At 35.7% G+C, this 22022-nt stretch overlaps 1 protein-coding gene across 8 annotated transcripts in view; it reads left to right on the forward strand.

The window, feature by feature from the left end:
* The window catches only part of FNDC3A (fibronectin type III domain containing 3A), a 228546-nt gene that overhangs the window by 15202 nt on the left and 191322 nt on the right, over positions 1-22022 (forward strand). For all 8 annotated transcript variants that reach the window (XM_063792541.1, XM_522753.9, XM_063792542.1 and 5 more), the window contains exon 2: positions 15616-15753. In XM_063792541.1, coding sequence (XP_063648611.1) covers positions 15655-15753 — 99 coding nt within the window. In that variant the 5' untranslated portion in view covers positions 15616-15654. The remainder of the gene's footprint in view (positions 1-15615; positions 15754-22022) is intronic.

Below are 22022 nucleotides of genomic sequence, written 5' to 3' on the forward strand. Positions count from 1 at the left end.
CTTCAGCCCAGGAGTTTGAGACCAGCCTGGGCAACATGGTGAAATCCTGTCTCCAAAAAAAAAAAAAAAAAAAAAAATACAAAAATTAGCCAGGCATGGTGGTGCATGCTTGTAGTCACAGCCGCTTGGAAGGCTAAGTTGGGAGGATCGCTTGAACCCAGGAGGCGGAGATTGCAGTGAGCTGAGATCACACCACTGCATTCTAGCCTGGGCAATAGAGACCCTGCCCTCCCCTAAAAAATGACAACATGAGGTTTAAAACATGTAAAAGTAAAATATACAATAATAGCAAAAATCCCAGAGAAATTGCAGATTTATTGTTGTAAGGTTCTGATACATATTCCTGAAGTAGTGCATTACTTGAAGGTATACAGTAATAAGTAAAACATGTGTATTGTAAATTTTAAAGAAACCACTCAAGTAACAAAGAGTTGTAGCCTATAAATCAACAAGAGAGAGGGGATGGTATAATAAGAAATAATTCAAAATGAAGCAGATGAAGAGGGAAAAGGGGACAAAGAACATTTGAAACAAATAGCAAGATGGTGATGTAAATCCAGTCGTATCAACAATCACATTACATATAAATGGCCTAAACACCACAATTAAAAGTCAGGGATTGTTGGATTCAATTTTTTAAAATTAAGACCCAAATATTTCACATCTACAAGAAATCCACTTTAAGTGAGTTAAAAGGATGGAAAAAGATATGCCATGCTTACTCTATCCAAAAGAAAACTGAAATCAGTAAGTTAAACCAGAAGTTAGGTTACAGAACAAAGAATTCTTACCAGAGATAAAGAGGATTATTTCATACTAATAAAGGGATTAATTAAGAGGTCATGCAATTATAAATATTTATGCATCTAGTATAGGAACTGGCCTGGGGGCAGTGGCTCATGTTTGTAATCCCAGCTCTTTGGGAGGCTGAGGGGGTTGAATCAGTTGAGTCCAGGAGTTCGAGACCAGCCTGGGCAATGTGGTGAAACTCCGTCTCTACAAAAAAATACAAAAATTAGCTGGGTGTGGTGGCACACGCCTGTAGACCCAGCTACTAGGAAGGCTGAGGTGGGAAGATTGCTTGAACCTGGGAGGTTGAGGCTGCAGTGAGCTATGCTCACACCACTGCACTCCAGCCTGAGTGACACAGCAAAACCCTGTCTCAAAAAAAAGAAAAAAGGAAAAAAAAAAAAAGAGAGAGAGAATGTTTCTGAATATATGCTGGAACTGCAAAGAGAAATACAGATGCTCTTTAATTCATGATGAGGTTATGTCTCAATAAACCCACCTGGTTAAAATATGTCAGAAATGAGTTTAATTCACCTAACCTACTGAACATCGTAGCTTAGCCTAGCCTATCTTAAATGTGCTCAGAACACTTACATTATCATATGGTTGATGAACAAAATCATCTAACACAAAGCCTATTTTATAATAAAGTGTTGAATGTCTCATGTAATTTATCGAATACTGAAAAGTGGAAAACCGAATGCTTGTACGGATACTTGATGTATGGTTTCTACTAAATGTGTATCTCTTTTGCTCCATCATAAAGTCCATAAATTGTAAGTTGAACCATCACAAGTTGGGGATTGTCTGTATACAAATAATGCAATTTTAGCAGAGATTTCAATACCCCTCTCAATAGAAAGTAGAAAGAATGTAAAGCCTAAAACTATGAAATTTCTTAAAACATAGGAGAAAATCTCTGTGACCTTGCATTAGGTGATTTCTTAAGTATAGCATTGAAAGCACCATTCATAAAATGACAAATCGATAAATTGTACTTTATCATAATTTAAAACTTCAAAAGACATTGGTAAGAGAATATAAAAACAAGCCACAGACTGGGAGAAAAATATTTGTAAATCACTTATCTGGTAAAGGACTGCTATCTAGAATATATAAAGCGCTATCAAAACTCAATAATAAGAAAACAGTCTAGTAACTAAATGGACAAAATAATCCAACAAGTAGTCAACCAAAAATATACCTGGATGGCAGATAAGCACATGAAAACAACATCATTGTTCATGGAAATGCAAAGGCTCCAGTTTACAAATGGTTAGTAGGAAAATTTGAGAGATGACGGGTAAGTTCATTATCTTGATTATGGTAACAGTTTCACAGGTGTATTTGTGTCAAAATTTATCAAATTGTACACTTTTAAACGTGTGCAATTTGATATATGTCAGTTATACCTCAGTAAAGCTATTTCAAAAATCAAGAGTAGTTGACACATTGTATTAGGTTGGTACAAAAGTAACTGGTTTTTGCCATTGCTTTCAATTAAAAGTACCATTTGTACCATTAAAAGTAATGGCAAAAACCACAATTACTTTTGCACCAACCAAGTAGTTATAACAACTACTTGATGCGTGTTTGTTTAATACATTTAACTCATTACTCTGCCATTTCCCAGGAGTATTTGAAAGTTTCAACTTTGTTTAATCTACAGGAAATAGCAACTTCAATCTAAGGATAGTATATCATACTCTCCTAGTATATTGATTTGACCGTAGTATCCAAAGGCAATTAAAAATTCTTCATTAAACTTGATTCCTCTACGAATACTTTCTTATCCTTAGGTCAGTATTTTTATCTGTTTCTCGTTGAAGGATAATGTATTCACATCTGGGATGAGGCTTTCCAGAATGAGGTATACACCTTACATTGTTATCAACTTTACATCCTTATTATCAGTTAGTACTTAATGTAAAAACTTATTTAGTCTTAGATTTGTATGGCCCAGAGACTAGCAGCATCAGCCTAACCTGGAAACTGCGAGATGTGATTTACTGGGCCCCACCACACACCTGTTGAGTCAGAAACTCTGTATGTGTGGCCCAGGAATCTGTTTTAATAATCCCTGCAGGTCATTCTGATACATACCAGGATTTGAAAGCTGTGATCTTAGAGCAACAATAGGACTTTAGATTCTTAGATACTTATAGTAGTTTCATTTTTAAAAATCTCATATGATAGCACACTTAAGATTTGTACATTTCTGGTAAAAGGAATTTGACAAAAAAATTTTTAATGAAGATGTGTACATTTTACCATACATGAACTTTTTTTTAAGGAACTAAAAATTTTGAATGCTAGTAACACATGCAGAAGTGTTTAGGGGTGAAGTATACTGATGTCTGCTGCTTTGAAGTGCATTTAAAAAAGATCGCTAGAGGAATACATGCAATTAAATCCTGTCAATTTTAGAACCTAGGTGGCAAGTATATGGGTGTTTACCATTCAGTTATTTCAGCTTTTCTGTGGGTTAAAAAAATCCTCATAATATAAAATCCTTCCATGACTCCTTTTTAAATTTTTGATCAAGAGAGTGAAATGTGCCCAGAATGTGCTCTTAGGCAAAATAATGGTAGATAGTAATGAAGTTTTAGTATCTTAACAGCAATTATGAATAAAGATATAGAAAACTGTGTTTCACTAGATTGATAATACATTTGTTAATCTTAGAAATTGGCTATTTGAGATTTTTCTAATCAAATTAAAATGGAAAGTGTGATCTTGCTAATGTTCTTTAAATTACCTCCATTGATTGTCTCTTCATATATCCAGATGAAAAGATCATCAGCTATATATGATCTAGTTAAAGTCACTTTTAAGGACTGATATAAATTATTGATTTTTTCAAAAATAAAAAAGTAGACCAATGTGGTCTTCAGAAATAAAAAAAATTACTTGCTTTTAAAACATTATTAAAGGCTTGACAGTCAAATGGATGGTACTTAGATTAAAAGGGGTTTTTAAAGACATGGCAAATAGTAGTGTGCACATCTAATACAAATCCTGATTCAAACAAGTTTTAATAAAAACAAGACAATGCAAAATTTGAACACTGACTACATATTTGATGATTTAAGGAATTATTGAAGTGTATGTATGGTAATGGTTTTGTAATTATGTTTTAAAAAGGAGTTCCTGTCTTTCAGAGATACATACTGAAATATTTGCTGTGGTTGAGCGCAGTGGCTCACGCCTGTAATCCCTGCACTTTGGGAGGCTGACGCGGGCGGATCACAAGGTCAGGAGTTTGAGACCAAGCCTGGCCAACATGGTGAAACCCCATCTCTACTAAAAATGCAAAAATTAGCTGGGCGTGGTGGCGCATGCCTGTAATCCCAGCTACTCCGGAGGCTGAGGCAGGAGAATTGCTTGAACCTGGGAAGCGGGGGTTGCAGTGAGCCGAGATCGTGCCACTGCTCTCCAGCCTGGGTGACAGAGCAAGACTCCGTCTCAAAAAAAAAAAAAAGAAATATTTGCAAATGAAGTTTTGGAATGTCTTAGATGTGTTTCATAATACTGCAAGACAGGAAGTGGGGTATAGATGAAACTAGACTGGTCATGAGTTGAAGCTGGGTAATGAGTACATGGGGTTCATTATACTATTATGTTTACGTTGGTGTATGTTTGAAGTTTTCCACAATAAAAGGTTTTAAGAAAGATGTACGTTAAATTTAACTCTTACATCATGATCTGAGAATGAAATCATCACTTATTATGGTGTTTCAGTGAGAAAATATTTTCCAATTATATCTGACTTTAAAACAACTAATAATAATATTAATAAGGTCTCTATGTTGTCCAGGCTGGTTTCAAACTCCTGGACTCAGGTGGTCCTCCTGCTTCAGCTTCTTAAAGTGCTGAGATTACAGTCGTGAGCCACTGTAAGAGTGAAAGGCCTTTTTATTTATTTCTTTTTTAAAATTTTCAGATATATCTGACTTCTAACAAAATACTGTAAGGGAGCCTATTTCTTGATTGAGGACTGCCTTTTTTTTTTTTAGCATAACAATCTTAGTTGTAGCCTTTTTTTGTACCAAATCTTGTACTGTTTTATACTTCCAGTATCCAAAGATATGAAAAAAGTGAGCATGGGGAGAGAAAGAAAAGCAAGGAACTAGATTAAGCATAAATCTTTTGAATTATAAAAAGCTGTCTTTTTTAAAATTTAATATCAGTCATTGAAAATGATTAATAGCACTGTCTTCTTACCATCCTCCTCCCTTCTCACTTTCTCTACCAATATACATTTCTATTATAAATATAGAAGATAACAAGATTGCTTATTATGTCTTCATAAAATTTCACGTTAACATATGGATATTTAAGGTGAACTGAAATAATGCATGTAATTATATTTTTAAGAGCCATTTTTCTGCAGTACAGTTGACATCAAAGAGGGTAATTCAAAGAATTAGTTTTGGCAAATATAAAATAAGCTAATATCCTGTTCTTATTGTTAAATACAGTCTATGAAATATTTGTTTTTGGTTTCTGATAAGAAATGATAGGATAGTTTTGCAGAGTGATTCCCATGAGTTTCATCTCAGGAAATTCCACCACAGGTGATTTCAAATACCTTATTTTTAGTCTAATATAGTCAAGTTTAGAAGATGAAAAATCCAAACATTAAAAATGAAGTAGAAGTCTAAATTGGAAAAATACATTTTAGGATATCAGTTCATGAGATAAATTAGTATTTTGGATAAAGTCCAAGTTGTGGCAGAACTTACTTAAATTCTCCTGAAAGGGTACTTAGATGGTTGAGAAGCCAAATATGTGTGGTTGCCTATGGCTCTTCAAGACTATTAACTTTTAAATCAAAATTTTGATGGTGGTATAAACCATATCCATATTACAAAAAAAAACTTGAGAAATAGAAACAGTTACATAACCTCACCATCTTGATACAGTTGCTACTGTAATTCTAATATTTTTACCTAACATTTTGTTCATGTGTATGTTTAAAAATACTCCTAAATTCTAGAGTTAAATGACTAAAACTCTTTGGAGTACAGTCAGCCTTCCATTTTTGGGGCTTTCACATCCATGGAGTCAATCAACCATGGATCAAAAATATTTGGGAAAAAATGGATTGTTGCATCTGTACTAAATATGTACAGAGCTTTTCTTTTTCATTATTCCCTAAACAATACAGTGTCACTATTTACGTAGCATTTATATTGTATTAGGTATTATAAGTCATACAGAGATGATTTAAAGTATACAGGAGAATGTGCATAGGTTATATGCAAATACTACAACATTTATATAAGGAGCTTAAGGTTTTGTGGATTTTGGCATCTTTGGGGATCCTGGAACCAATCCCCTGTAGAAACCAAGGAACAACTGCATATGATAGTCTTGTGGTTTCAGATATGGCTCTGGAGACATACAGTTTTTAGTTTGAATTGGACACATCAAAAAACCACATCAAAACACATTGGATTTCGGCAGGGCATGGTGGCTCACACCTGTAATCCCAGCACTTTGGGAGGCCTTGGTGGGTGGATCATTTGAGGTCAGCAGTTCGAGACCAGCCTGACCAACATGGTGAAACCCCATCTCTACTAAAAACCCAAAAAATTAGCTGGGCATGGTGGCAAGCGCATTTAATCCCAGCTACTCGGGAGGGTGAGACAGGAAAATTGCTTGAACCCAGGAGGCAGAGGTTGCAGCGGGTGGAGATCGCACCATTGCACTCCAGCTTGGCTAACAAGAGCGAGACTCCGTCTCAAGAAAAAAAAAAAAAAGACATTGGATATCTCAATCTAAATGTACATATTTTTCCTATCAGTACTTCAGTTATAGTATTGCTGTAATCCAAGATGTAATCCTGCTTTGCATTTTTCCACATGCTTTTTAGACAAAAAGAGCTGAAGTTTCAAACCCCAGACCAAGCTTATTCTCATGAGCTATCTACCTTAGTTTCTAGGTCTAAGCTGTTGTCATCATATAGATAACAAATCTAGGTGGAATTAACGGATATGAATAATAAGGTTAAGGAAGAAAACTAGCAGAATACATGTATAAGGAAACAAGAACAGATTCAGAATTGTGTCAGCGGCTGAGTGAGAAAGCACCTGATAGTGTTATGGACTGAATGTTTGTATACCCCTCAAAATTCATACATTGAGCCCTAACCACCAATGTGACAGTATGTGGAGCTGGGGCCTTTGGAGATAATTTGGCTTAGAGGAGAGCATGAGCATGGGGTCCCCATGATCAGATTAGTGTCCTTAGAAGAAGAAGAGACCTGAGCTTGCATGCTCTCTGCCTTGAGGACAAAAGGAGAAGGTAGCCATCTGAGAGCCAGAAAGAGGGTTCTTACCAAAAAGCCAACCATGCTAGCACCCTGATCTTGGACATCTTGGCCTCCATAACTGTTAAAAATTATGTCTGTTGTTTAAAGCACCCAGACTATGTTATTTTGCTGTAGTAGCCTAAGTTCAGTAAGACGGTAATTGGTGCTAAGAAATGGGTGACTGCTATAACAAGTACCTAAAAATGTGGGAGTAGCTTTGGAACTGTGTAATGAGTAGTGGCTGGAAAAGTTTTGAGGTGTGTGCATAAAAAAAAAAAAAAATGCTGAGATTGCTGCAACCAGACTGCTACGGGCAATTCCAGTGAGGGCTCACAGAGAAAAAAGGAGAGCTGGAGAGAAAGCCTCCATCTTCAAGGAGGACACATAAATAATCATGAACAGAATGTCATTTGAAACATGGGTGATAGGCCATTCTGATGAGGTCTCAGATGGAAATGAGGAGCATGATTTGGACAATGGAGAAAAGGCAGTCCTTGTAATAAAGTGGCAAAGAATTTGACTGAATTATGCTCATGTTCCAGTGTTTTCTAGAAGGCAGAACTTGTGAACTGTTAAATTGGGTGTTTAGGTAAAGAGATTTCTAAGCCAAGTGTTGAAGGAGCAGTTTGTTTTCTCTTCACTGCTTATTCAGGTTGAGCATCCCTAAATTAAAAATCCGAAATATAAAAAGCTCAAAAATCTGAAACTTTCTGAGCTTTGGCATGATGCTACAAGTGGAAAATTCCATCATGTGATGGGTTGCAGTTAAAACAGTCAAAACTTTGTCTCATGCACAAAATTATTTAAAATACTATGTAAAATTACCTTCTGGCTATGTAAGATGTATGTAAAACATAAATGAATTTCGTGTTTAGACTTGAGTTTCATCCCTAAGATATTTCATTACGAGTAAGCAAATATTCCAAAATCTGAAAAAAATGTGAAATCTTAAACACTTTTGGTCCCAAGCATTTTGGATAAGGGATACTCAACCTGTAGTAAAATGTAAGAAGAGAGAAATGAATTGAAGAAAGAGAAATGAATTGAAGCAAAAAGGCACCAGAACTTAAAGATCTGGAAAATTCTCAGCATGTCCATATTACAGAAATGAGAAAGAACATTTGGAAGAGAACATCAAAGGGGTGGCTGGCTGACCGTTTGCTAAGAAGATTAGCATGGGTGTAAACCATGGACCTAATAGCCATCTCAACCGAAGCCAGGAATAGAGACTGAATTATATTAGAAACACTGCCAGCTGAGATTAAAGGAAATAGAGAACATGGGATAGAATGAAGGAAGACTGTGAACATGCATGATCATTTCAGAAAAGGGAGAAGGACTCCAAAGGCAATTCAGAGGTCATCAGGGCTGCTACGCCCACTACAGATCCAAAGTGCATGGGCCCAAAGGGCAAGGCTGCTTCCACCTCAGCTTTAAAGGGCAGGACTGCCCCGCAGCAGAGCCTTATGGGAAGGTCCCTGTGAGAGTGCTGCATGGTCAGGGCTCCACCAAGCAGAAGGGACAGGTCACCTCACTGAGCCATGGGAGTGATACTGCCATTTCAGTATCTGGAAGGCAGGACCATCACCCCAGTGGATATGGAAAGCAGAGCATTGAATCAAAGATGATGATTCTCAAGCCTTAAGATCTAACGGTATTTGCCTTGGTAGGTTTTGGACTTGCTTGGGACATGTCACATGTCACCCCTTTCTTTAATCTGATTTCTCCCTTTTGGAGTGGGAATGTCTGTCCTGTGCCTGTCCCACGATTGTCTTTTGCAAATACATAACATATCTGGTTTCACAAAAGCTGGAAAGGAATTTTGCCTCAGGATGAATTGTACCTCTACCTTCACCCGTATCTGATTTAGATGATACTTAGATGAGACCTTGGACTTTAGAGTTGATATTTCTGTGAGTTAAGACTTTGGGGGCTGTTGGGATAGAATGAAAATGACATGAATTTTGGAAGGTCAGGGGCCGAATATTATAGACTGAATATTAGTGTCTCTCCGGAATTCATATATTGAACCCCTAACCCCCAAAATGATAGTATTAAGAGGTGGAGACTTTGGGAGATAATTACTGAAAATAGTTAGACTTAGATGAGGTCATGAGGGTGGAGCTCCCATGATGTGATTAGTGTTCTTATATAAGAAGAGTAAGAGACACAGAGCATCCTCTCTCCCTCATGTGAGGCAACAGCAAGAAGATAGCCATCTGAAAGCCAGGAAGAGAGGATCCTTACCAAGAACCAAATTTGCCAGCATCTGGATCTTAAACTTCCAGCCTCCAGAAGTGTGACAAATAAATGTCTGTTGTTTCAGTTACACACTCTTGTGGTTTTTTTTTAAAATAGCAGACCAAGCTAAGACAATTTGTAAATGTTTTCTTCCATTCCATAGATTACCTCTTTACTCTGTTGATTGTGTTTTCTGATGCACAAAAGTTTCTAAGTTTGATTAAGTCCCATTTGTCTGTTTTTGCCTTTGTTATGTGTGTTTTTGCTGTCATATCCAAGAAATAATTGCCAAATCTAAAATCATGAAGCTTTTCCCCATGTTTTCTTCTAGAAGTTCTACAGTTTGGTTCTTACATTTGGATCTTTAATCCATTTTGAGTTAATTTTTGTATATAGTGTAAGATAATCCAAATTCATTATTTTGCATGTGGCTATCCAGTTTTTCATACATCATTTGTTGAAGAGACTGTCCTTTCCTCATTGAATGATCTTGGCACTCTCGTTGAAGATTATTTGGTCATATATGCTAAAGACTTATTTCTAGGCTCTTTATTCTATTTCACTAGTCTGTTGTCTTCCTTTATGCCAGTACCACACTGTTTTGATTCCTGTGGCTTTGTAATATGCTTTGAAATCAGGAAGTGTGAGTCCTTCAACTTTGTTTTCTTTCAAAATTGCTTTGACTATTTGGGATCCCCTGAGATACTAGAATTTTAGAATGGATTTTTCTTTTCCTGCAAAATAAGCTATTGGTATTTTGATAGGGATTGCATTGAATCTGCAGATTGCTTTGGATAGTATGGACATTTTAACAATATGAAATCTTTCACTTTGTGAACATGGGGTGTTTCTGCATTTATTTGTGTTTTTAATTTCTTTCAGCAGTGTTTTGTAGTTTTCAGTGTATGGCTTTCACCTCCTTGATTAGGTTTATTCCTAAGTATTTTATTCTTTTGGTTGCTATTGTAAATGGAATTTTTTTATTTCTTTTTCAAATTTTCATTGTTGTATATAGAAACAATGAATTTTTATGTATTGATTTTGTATTCTGCAACTTTGCTGAATTCACTTATTAGTTCTAACAGGTTGTGTGTGTGTGTGTGTGTGTGTGTGTGTGTGTGTAATCTTTAGGGTTTTCTACCTATAAGATTATATTGTCTGTGAACAGAGGTAATTTTATTTCTTCCTGTCCAGTTTAGATGCCTTTTGTTGAGGGAAGTCAGGGACCCCGAATGGAGGGATCAGCTGAAGCCATGGCAGAAGAACATAAATTGTGAAGATTTCATGGACATTTATTAGTTCCCCAAATTAATACTTTTATAATTTCTTACGCCTGTATTTACTGCGATCTACAAACATAAATTGTGAAGATTTCATAGACACTTATCACTTCCCCAATCAATACCCTTGTGATTTCCTGTGCCTGTCTTTAATCTCTTAATCCCATCATCTTTGTAAGCTGAGGAGGATGTATGTCGCCTCAGGACCCTGTGATGATTGCGTTAACTGCACATATTGTTTGTAGAGCATGTCTGTTTGAACAATATGAAATCTGGGCACCTTGAAAAAACAGGATAACAGCAATGTTCAGGGAACAAGAGAGATAACCTTAAACTCTGACCGCCAGTGAGCTGGGCAGAACAGAGCCATATTTCTCTTCTTTCAAAAGCAAATGGGAGAAACATCACTGAATTCTTTTTCTCAGCAAGGAACATCCCTGAGAAAGAGAATGCATCCCTGAGGGTAGGCCTCTGAAATGGCTGCTTTGGGGGCGGCTGTCTTTTACGGTCACAGCTGTGGGATGAAATAAGCCCCAGTCTCCCGTAGAGCTCCCAGGCTTATTAGGATGAGGAAATTCTCACCTAATAAATTTTGGTCAGACCGGTTGTCTGCTTCAAACCCTGTCTCCTGATAAGATGTTATCAATGACAATGCGTGCCCGAAACTTCATTAGCAATTTTAATTTCGCCCCAGTCCTGTGGTCCTGTGATCTTGCCCTGCCTCCATTTGCCTTGTGATATCTTATTACCTTGTGAAGCATGTGATCTCTGTGACCCACACCCTATTTGTACGCTCCCTCCCCTTTTGAAAATTGCTAATAAAAACTTGCTGGTTTTGCGGCTTGGGGGCATCACAGAACCTGCGGACATGTCTCCCCCAGACACCCAGCTTTAAAATTTCTCTCTTTTGTACTCTGTCCCTTTATTTCTCAGACCGGCTGACACTTAAGGAAAATAGAAAAGAACCTACGTGACTATCAGGGGCAGGTTCCCCCAATACCTTTTATTTCTTTTTCTTGCTCAGTTGCCCTGGGTAGAACTTCCAGCACTGTGTTGAATAGAAATAGCAAAAGTGAGCATCCTTGCCCTTTCCTGATCTTAAAGGAAAAGCTTTCAGTCTTCCACCATTGAGTGTGATCTTTCCCGTAGGTTTTTCATATATAGCCTTTATTATGTTGAGGTATATTTCTTCTAGTATTAGTTTATTGAGTTTATTTTTATTATGAAAGGGTGTTAAATTTGTCAAATGCTTTTTCTACAGCAATTGAGAATGATCATGTGGTACCTTTAACTTTTAAAAATAATTTTTGAAGGATAATATACATAAAGAAGTGCATATATAATCAGTATACAGCTTAGTAAATAACTTAATGGTAATCATCACATAATAGCCCCCCAGGTCAAGACATAGAACAGTACCCTAACCCCAGGAACTGCCTTCATGCTTTGCCCATGTTTCCATCCTTTCTTCCTTGTCAAAGGGAACCACTGTCCTGACTCTTAACACCATAAATTGGTTTTATCTGTTTTTGAACCTCCTGCAAATAAAATTGTGTAGCCTGTATTATTTTGTGTGTTTTTCATGCATGTTGTGTTTGTAAGATTTATCCATGTTGTTTTCTGTATCACTAGTTCATTAATTTTCATTGCTGCATATAGTCCATTGAATGAAACAGCCACAATTTACAAAGGACATTTAGGGCCATTAACAAGTAATGGCTTCTATGAGCCTTCTTGTATCTACCAGGAATCTAATAGCTGGATCATAACTGGGTCCTAGAGGATGCATATATTCAACCTTGGTAGATAATGTCAAACTTTTCCTAAGTGATTTACGAATTTTCATTTCTGTTCCATATGAGTTTGCCTCCATAACTTCATTACCACTTGATATTGTCAGTCTTTTTCATTTCATTTTCCACTTTTTTTATTTTTGAGACAGAGTCTCGCTCTGTCACCCAGGCTGGAGTTCAGTGGCATGATCTCAGCTCACTGCAACCTCCACCTCCCAGGTTCAAGTGATTCTCCTGCCTCAGCCTCCCAAGTAGCTGGAATTACAGGCGCCTGCCACCACGCTCAGTTAATTTTTGTATGTTTAGTAGAGACAAGGTTTCACCATGTTGGCCGTGCTGGTCTTGATCTCCTGACCTCAAGTGATCTGCCTACCTCAGCCTCCCAAAGTCCTAGAATTACAGGCATGAACCACTGCACCCGGCCACATTTCTACTTTCATGGAGAGTATATTCAAGTCTCTTGTTATTTTTCTATCTTTTTTTAAAAATCAATTTGTAGGAGGCTGGTATATATTCAAAATATATGCTCTTTGTTAGTTGTATATGTTGTAAATACCTTTTCATTTTCTTAAAGCTTTTTAAAAGAAATTACAATTCTTAATTCTAGTGAAATCCAGTATATTTTTTTGTTTATGTTTTAAGAAATATATTTTATATCCTGTTTAAGAAATCTTTCTCTGTCCCAAGGTTATGAAGATATTCTTCTCTGTTATCTTTTAGAACCTTTTCTTTGGTTTAACCTTGTATATTCAGATCTGCAACCTCTCTGACATTTAAAACAACATTGTTTAATTTGACACTAATTAAAATATTAGACCTACCAAAAAAAAGTTGCAAGAATAGTACAAAGATGTCCAGGTTTTTTTCACCCAGAGTCTGCAACTGTTTATTTAATGTATTTTACAAGCTTCTACATAGAGCACTGATCCAAACATTAATATTTCACATTATTGCTACATAAATAAATGTTGATATATCAACAGTGATATGCTGGAGCTGTCTTAACTTGTGTACAAAAGTTGGTTGTTAAAATTCAGGAATTTGCAGGTCAATTTTAAATCATTGGTAGTTTGAAGTGGGCTGTGGCAGGGAAGTATTTACTCCATGGATGTTAATACATGCTGTAAGTTATTTCTATTCTTTTTAAAAATACATCAAATGTTACATTATAAAAATTAAAAATAAGTGTATAACTAAAACTAAGAGGGTATTTGAGGTCAGAAGATAAGACTAGAATGTAGAAAGTGAGTAGTAACAAAACTAGAAGTAATTTATTGAAGGAAGAAGCTGACAGTATTCTCTACACAAGGAATGAAAGGAATGTCTGGTTTCTAAATGCCAGCATTTGAGTTGCAGGGTAAAAGTTTTGAATTTGCAAGCTTAAATAAAACCAATTACTTTGCGTGTGATAGGTATGGCCATACAATAAACCAATTTATAAATGAAACTTTAGTGTGTTCTAGTTTTAAAAATACTAAAATTAAAGATAATACCTTAGGCAAATTGACCAATGGGTTGAAAATTTTAAAAAGGTAATACCTTAAGTGGAATGGTAATATTGAAATATAGCATGTGACTCTATACCCAGTCTCTAATAGCACTAGTATTGGAATGAACTTGAAGATTCAGAAGAAAATCTGTATTTCTGTTTGTAAAATTACCAGTTCATCTCTTGAAACCAAACTGTGGTTGTATTTTCATTGTTACATTCTAAAATTTAAATAATAATGGCGGCCTGCAGTTTTAGCTAAACCTAGTACATAGAATATTGCAAATAGAATAAAATGACAAAATTTAAATGGCTCAGTGGTTTTTATTTTTTTTAATTTATTAAGAAAATTGAGTTACCTACAAAATCTTGTTAATCCCAAATTAGCTTCCTGGAAATGTTTCTTACACTAACTCTTGTGATATGCAAGTGGGAGAAATAATACATTTATTCTTTCTCATAATTCTTTGTATATTCCACAGAGCAACATTATTTGACAAGATTTAAAGTACTTAGTGGTTTTATTGGACTTTAGTGTAGCAATACAGGTTATGCCGGAAGTTAGATTTGCATTATTTTATATATAAACATTATGTTTAAAGAATATGCATTTTCATGAGATAATTAAATAATATAAAATGGCTCATTTTACATTATTGTGGTATTAACTATGAAATCTTCAAGTAGATACCAATACTGAATAATTTTTAAAACCTCATAGTAGTTGTTACATAGCTACATGAAAAATTATTTTCAATCTAAATCAACTTGTGAGATTCAGCAAGGATTTTAAATAAATAACATGAATTTAATCTCTTATAAAAGTTAACCCTCTTGACACTACTGAATTGCAGAATGCTGTAAACATTCCAAAATGTTTATTTTATTTTTCAATATAGATTCAGTGTATTTATGATTATACTCAATTTGCTTATCTTGAAATGTAATTTGCTGATGTTTTATTGGTTACCGTTGTATATGATAGACTAATATTGCTTACATCATCTTTTCTTTTTGTATGTGATATTGTGTGTACAGTTAAAGATTTGTAAATATATGTTTTTTCGTTGAAATTATTGATTTATTGTAAATAGGTATCACTTAGAAAAGAGTAATACAATCAAAATAAGTAAGTAATATAAGAGCTTGAAACTTCAAACTTGAAGGTTCTTACCCTAATCCTGAGCAAATTTTTTTACCATTGTGTTTTGTCTGAGGGATCAGTGAAAAATCATAATTATTCTTGTGTAGTTCCTAGAGACAGATAGGGTGATGAGGGAGATTGAGTCTTCATAATTACCTTGTCTGCCCATAGAAAAAAATTAGTGACAGTTGCCTCACTCAATCACTGTATCTTAGTGCCTATCCCAGTGTTTAGATTAAGTAGTGGTGGTTAAATTAAATAAAATATTATATAGAGATGAAAGCGGTGGAGAGACAGACATAGAATTTAAATAGAGCCTGCTGATATTCGCTTTAATATATAAACTTACTGACTACTTTGACAAACAAAGTAATTTGAATTGTAAGAAATGTATTTCCTTAAATGGCTTATTGATTGGAAAAAAAAGTAGTCAACAGAGTATTCTAGAATTTCCTTTGACAAGAATATCTCTTTAGGTTAAAGAATGAAACATCTTGAATGTACAATATTTTACTGTATTTTAAGGATATACTTACAAATGACTATATATGTTTGTTTTTCAGAATTGGAGCGTTATTCAGTATATTAATGTCTTATTGATAATGGCAGAACATCCACCACTACTGGATACAACTCAGATCTTAAGTAGTGATATTTCTCTTTTGTCTGCCCCTATTGTAAGTGCAGATGGAACACAACAGGTAAGAAAACTGAAATGTTTATTTCTTTATGTCTAATACACATGTATTTATGCAAAATTTAAAACAGATCACAGTAGTGAGTTCCTGTTAATTCGTGTTTTAAATTCCCAATTCAAAATGTTGTTCAGTTTTATAAGATGATAAAAATAATGAGACTGTTTTTGAAGTCTCTTTTAAAATATCTTGCTAATTAATGGTCAAATTTCTTATGTGTTTATTTAGTTGCCATTCAAGTTGTTTTTGTTTTCCTTTAGACAAATAGTGTGCTAGTCCCTGAGTTTAGCCTTGTACCTTAATGATTATTATAAATCATTTCAAATCATTATGAAATTATGATTTTTGCCTACATTATATAATAAGGAAATGTTGTCTTTTCCTTCCCATTCTCTTCTCCCTTCCAAAAGTAAATACACAATTCCTGAAAAGCTGATAGATTTTTTTCCCCAGCCCAGGTCTTTATTTAAAATGTTGTGGTTGCACTGATTTCACTATTCCCACAGTAATCCTAAAAAGGGATAGGAGTAATAAGCTTTCACAAGTACTTATTATGGGCCAGGCAATGTGCTTCATTCTCATAACTATCTTATATGGTAGGTATTTTAACAGTAGGTGAGGAAACAAACACTAAAAACATAATAAATGATAATGAGGAAGGGAAGGAACAGTTTAGGTGCCCATTATGTAATAAACATTGTGCTAAGAGCTTTATGATCTCATTTAATTCTTTCAATAATTCTATGAGGTAGGTACACCTGCCCTTATTTTGCAGATGAAGCAAAATGAGTTTCAGAAAGTCTTAAATAACTTGCTCAGCATCACACAAAGCTTGTGCTCCTAACTGTTACTCATACTGCCTCCTTGGGAAACTTAAAAACAAGAAAGTCAGATTTTCTTACTTTATAAACTTAGTATCTATAGTAGGCAATTATGATTTGCTGACAAGATAAAGGGCTACTATTGAAAAATTAGTAGCAATTGGCTTGGGTTCTAAATTTTTCTGTTCTGTGTAAACATGGCAAAAAGTGTTGTGTCCTGGTTTTAATTTTTGTACGTGCTCTTATCCCAGCAATTTCATTCCACAAACTTGCTTTTCATGGTCAAATTTAAGTCTGTTAAGATTTTCTACTCACAAAAATAGTAGATGTGGCAGGTATTCATTTACTTTTTGAGGTTGTCCAAGTGTCTTCAGTTATCATTTGTTGCCTCAGGCCAGTCACTAGTTTCAACTTGTTGATAATCTAATGTATAAAAGAATCTATTAAGCAGTTAATTACAGTACATTGATATAGTTGCATATTCTGTTAAGGGGAAGACAGCAGGCTGAAATAACTCCATGATGCCATCTCAAGACTTTTCTCTCCTTCCCCCAGAAGGAAATTGCAGAATTTTCTTGAAATCTTGAAGGCACCATGGCTATCATGTAACAGTAATGGTATAGATGGCTATAGAGAAAGGATCTGGGAATAGAAGAACCTACTAGCAAGATTTAAAGGAGCAGGTGGAGTTAGGAGGTCTAGGGACAGGTTTTTAGGTAGAGTTTAAAAACAAACAGATTTCAGGAAGTGTAGAGTAAAGCCTTGAATTCTAACTAGCAGGTTGCGTGTAGTTCGGTAGGGAGAGAGCTAAACACGAGTGGAAGAAAACACTGGACTGGCCTGATAGATCTGGATTTGATTTTGGTTGCCGAAGACAAGTTATTTAACTTCTATGAGTATGTTTGCTTCTCTAGAAAATGGAGGTAATAATATCTTAAAGTAGTTATAGCTGTGTGGGTGAAATGAGCCTGAAGGAACTCAGTAAATGTTTGCCGAATCCTAAGTAAAGCACTCAATAAATGTTTAAAAGACTGAAGAAACTTTAGATATCCCAGTCAGGATTTCAATAAATAGACATAGTTATAATAAGCAGTGGATCAGAAAACGTGGAGATAGTTATGAAGGATGCATATGAAGTATAAAGAGTGAACCAATAGCTATGATAGAATGTAAGGGACTATATACAAAGCAGATAATAATTAGAGGTGGGAGCGCAATAAACTTGACAGCAGACATTTCTTTGTCTTAACACAAGAACTTATTGATATGCCAAGTTATAGCTTACCTATGGAGATATGACATAACTTGGTTGATGCCTGTTTAACCACAGACTAAAAAACTGTTCCTGACAGATGGAAGTGTCATGCACAAGCATGATGTTAAAAATTCAAGATGACATATTTTGTCCCTTGTCTTGACTTTTCTTCAGAATATTATGCTATATGAAATGATTTCTCTTCTACTCTTGGGATCAAATTAATTTTCTTGTAGTTGGCTATTAAGATTATCTGTCTCCTCATTAATATTTTCTGGTTTAGTACAGTAAACATTTCCTACTGTATCATATTACACGCAGTGGGTCTTTTGGCTTGTGAATCATAATAGAGGGAATTGCTCCTGATGTCACTGCTAGTGTTGCCTTTAGGGAGGCTGTAATAGTCATTTATTATTCATTTTGACAAGCAGCTTATGAACCTTTTTTTGTGGTTATGGAATCTGCCTCCCTTTTTTATTATTAAAATAGACTTTATTTTTAGAGCAGTTTTAGGCTTATAAGAAAAATTGAACAGACAGTACAAAGTTCTCACATACCACCTCTTCTCCATAGTTTCTTCATTTATTAACATCTTATATTAGTGTGATATATTTGTTACAATTAATGAACCAGTATTGATGCGTTATTATTAAGTAAGGTCCATAGGGTTCACTCTTAGTGTTGTACAACAGTTCTTCAGGTCTTAACAGATAGGTAATGTCATATATCATTACAGTATCATACAGAATAATTTCACCGCCCTAAAAATCCCGTGCTTCACCTTTTCATTCTTCCTTTACTCCCCCCAAATCCTTGGCAACCACTGATCTTTTTACTATCTCTCTATAGTTTTGTATTTTTAAGAATGCAATACAGTATGTAGCCCTTTCAGACTGGCGTCTCCCACTTAGTAGTATGGTGTAGGTAATTTCTTTTCCACGGCTTAATAGCTCATTTCTTTTTCATTATTGAATAATACTTCATTGTATAGATGGACCAGTTTGTTTATTCATTCATCTGTTGAAGGACATCTTGGTCACTTCCAGCTTTAGGCTGTTATAAATAAAGCTGCTTTAAACATTCATGTGCAGATTTTTGAGTGTACGTAAGTTTTAATTCACGTGGATAAATACCTAGGAACATGATTGCTGGATTGTGCGGTAGGACTGTGTTTAGTTTTGTGAGAAACTACCAAACTGTCTTCTAAGGTGGCTGTACCATTGTACATTCTTTGTCACATGATTGACTTGAGATATCTTTTCCTGATAGCAGAAGGAAAGCCTGCATGAATGTGTGTGCCCTGTTAGAACCTCCAAACCAGTTTTATAGAACATAAGCTTCAAGCACAAGTGGAATGCTCAGTTCTATTCTCTAGTGCCACCATCTAAAGAAGATTTCAGATGTTTTAGTTTCTTGTGTGGTTTAGCAGTTTACTAATTTGTCTTCTCTTAATTTCTACTTACTTACCTTCCAAAAGGATTGAATGCATTTAAAGTTTCAGTTAAGACCTTTAAAAACTTAGCCTGCCTATTATACAGTCTTTATTATACCTTCTTGATTGCATTAATCTTTTAAAATTATAATTTTTATAACTTCCCGTCTCATTTGTACCCATGGGATTTTAATTTACGGAAGTAACTTAAGAGATGGCACAGAGAGGCTAATGCCATTGAAAGAAGATTTTTATTACTTAAATTTCCCAAAGAAGGGGACGTATCATGTCATACAGGTAGGGCCAAAGGAGAAGCAGCATGTTCTGGTCAGGAGGCAGAAGAAGGCATGAGGAGAAAGCCTGGACCAAACCTTTTGTTGGGGTTTTCACAGGAAAGGCAAGGTGAAATAAATAGTGTTGGATTGGCTAGTTTTAATAATTCTGACCGTCTTTGGGCTGTAAGGGTGATCCCTGGTAGCCTGGTACCTGGCCTGGGATGGCTTAGGGTAGGGTAAATATTGGCTTGGTGTGTAAAAGTTAGATAAGGTGGTTGGCACTATAGACTTGGGATTGGATGGTTTGCATATAAGAAGTATGCCTCTGGCCAAGCCTTTTGTTATCTGTAAGAATTGGCTATCCCTACAAGGGGCCATCTCTCCCCAGCAAGTGAGGCCACAGGTGCCAGAACATCAGGAATACAGAAAATAAGAAAATAGGGTTAATATAATTGGCCCTGTGATGAATGGATGCCAACGGACAAATAAAGAATCTAAGAAAACACAGAATGTGCCCTCAGCTTTTTAAAACCTGTTTTAAATCATGAAGTATAACATATATTTATAGAAAAGTATGTAAAATAAGCATGAAATATAGCATATGATTATAAGGCATAAATCTTGTAACTACAAGCCACGCTAAGAGATATAATACTGCCAATACCCTAGAAATTGCTTGTATGTTTCTTCCACATCATAACACCCTCTCTCCTTCAAGGTTACCACTATCCTGACTTTTATGATAATTGCTTACTGACTTTTCTCTGTAGTTTTATCTATATATACTTCACTATACAACAATACTGTAGTTTTGCCAATTCTTGATATTTACATAAATTAAACTTGATTTAACTATTCTTTTGTGACTTGCTGGTCTTATTCAATATTGTTTTAAAGATTCCTCCTTACTGTTGTTGAAATTTGTTCTTTTTAGTTTTCAGTATCAGATTCTATTATGTGTGAATATAACTCAATGTATTCATTTATCTGTTCTCTTCTTGATGACCATCTTGGGGGTTTCTAGTTTGGGATTATTACGAACAATGCTTTTTTTCTTTGATTTCTCAAACTGTTAATCAAACTGTTAATATATATTCTGGCCAAAAGTTCTTAGTCAGTCATAAGTGTAGTGAATATTCTCTCCTGTTCCCCTGTTCTGGTTGTCTTTTCACTCTCTTTGATGTCTTTTTTTTTTTTTTTTTTTTTTTTTGAGACAGGGTCTCGCTCTGTCACCCAGGCTGGAGTGCAGTGGCGTGATCTCGGCTCACTGCAACCTCCGCCTCCCAGGTTCAAGTGATTCTCCTGCCTCAGCCTCCCAAGTGGCTGAGATCACAGGCGTGCACCACCACACCAGGCTAATTTTTGTATTTTTAGTAGAGATGGGGTTTTGCCATGTTGGCCAAGCTGATCTCGAACTCCTGACCTCAAGTGATCCACCCGCCTCGGTCCCCCAAAGTGCTGGGATTGCATGCGTGAGCCACCGGCGGCTGGCATCTTTGGTATCTTTTGATGGACAGTCTTTAATTTTAATATGGTCAGATTTACCAGTTCTTTTCTTCTAGAGTTAGTGTTGTGTTTCTTCTCTCTCTACAAAAAAATTTAAAATTTAGCTGAGTGTGGTAGTATATGCCTATAGTCCCAGCTACTCAGGAGGCTGAGGTGGGAGAATCACTTAAGCCCAGGAGGTCAAGGCTATAGCAAGTCATGATTATGCCACTGTACTCATGATTATGCCACTGTACTCTGGCCAGGGCAACAGAGCAAGACCGTGTCTCAAAAAAAATGTTTAAGGTATTTATGAACAGGAATTCCCTATACTGAGGCAATGAAAATATTTCTAAAAATATATTCTAAAAACTATACTTTTGCGTTGAACATTTTATTCCAAAATCTACTGGAGTTGATTTTTGTGAACTGTATCAAGCATAGGTCCAATTTGACTGTTTTTCCATGTATGTATAACTTAATTATTTCAGCACTGTTTATTGAAAAAACTGTTGTTTTCCTGTTGCTCCACAATGATACTTTTGTCATGTATCTATGATACATTGTTACAGATATGATCAAATATCTGTCACATATTTGTAGGGTTATTTATGGATTTTTTTTTTTTGAGACGGAGTTTTGCTCTGTCACGCAGGTTGGAGTGCAGTGGCGCGATCTCGGCTTGCTGCAAGCTCCGCCATGGGTTCATGCCATTCTCCTGCCTCAGCCTCTCAAGTAGCTGGGACTACAGGCGCCTGCCACCATGCCCGGCTAATTTTTTGTATTTTTAGTAGAGATGGGGTTTCACTGTGTTAGCCAGGATGGTCTTGATCTCCTGACCTCATGATCTGCCCGCCTCCGCCTCCCAAAGTGTATTTATGGATTTTTAATTCTCTTTCATTGATCTGTTTTATTATCCCTGTGCCAAGAATACACCAAGTCTTGGTATCTGGTAAGCAAACCATCCCACCTTATTCTTTGAGAAGGTCTTGGTATTCTTGGGCCTT

The sequence above is a fragment of the Pan troglodytes genome, chromosome 14, assembly GCF_028858775.2.
Source record: "Pan troglodytes isolate AG18354 chromosome 14, NHGRI_mPanTro3-v2.0_pri, whole genome shotgun sequence".
In the NCBI taxonomy this organism is placed as follows: domain Eukaryota; kingdom Metazoa; phylum Chordata; class Mammalia; order Primates; family Hominidae; genus Pan; species Pan troglodytes.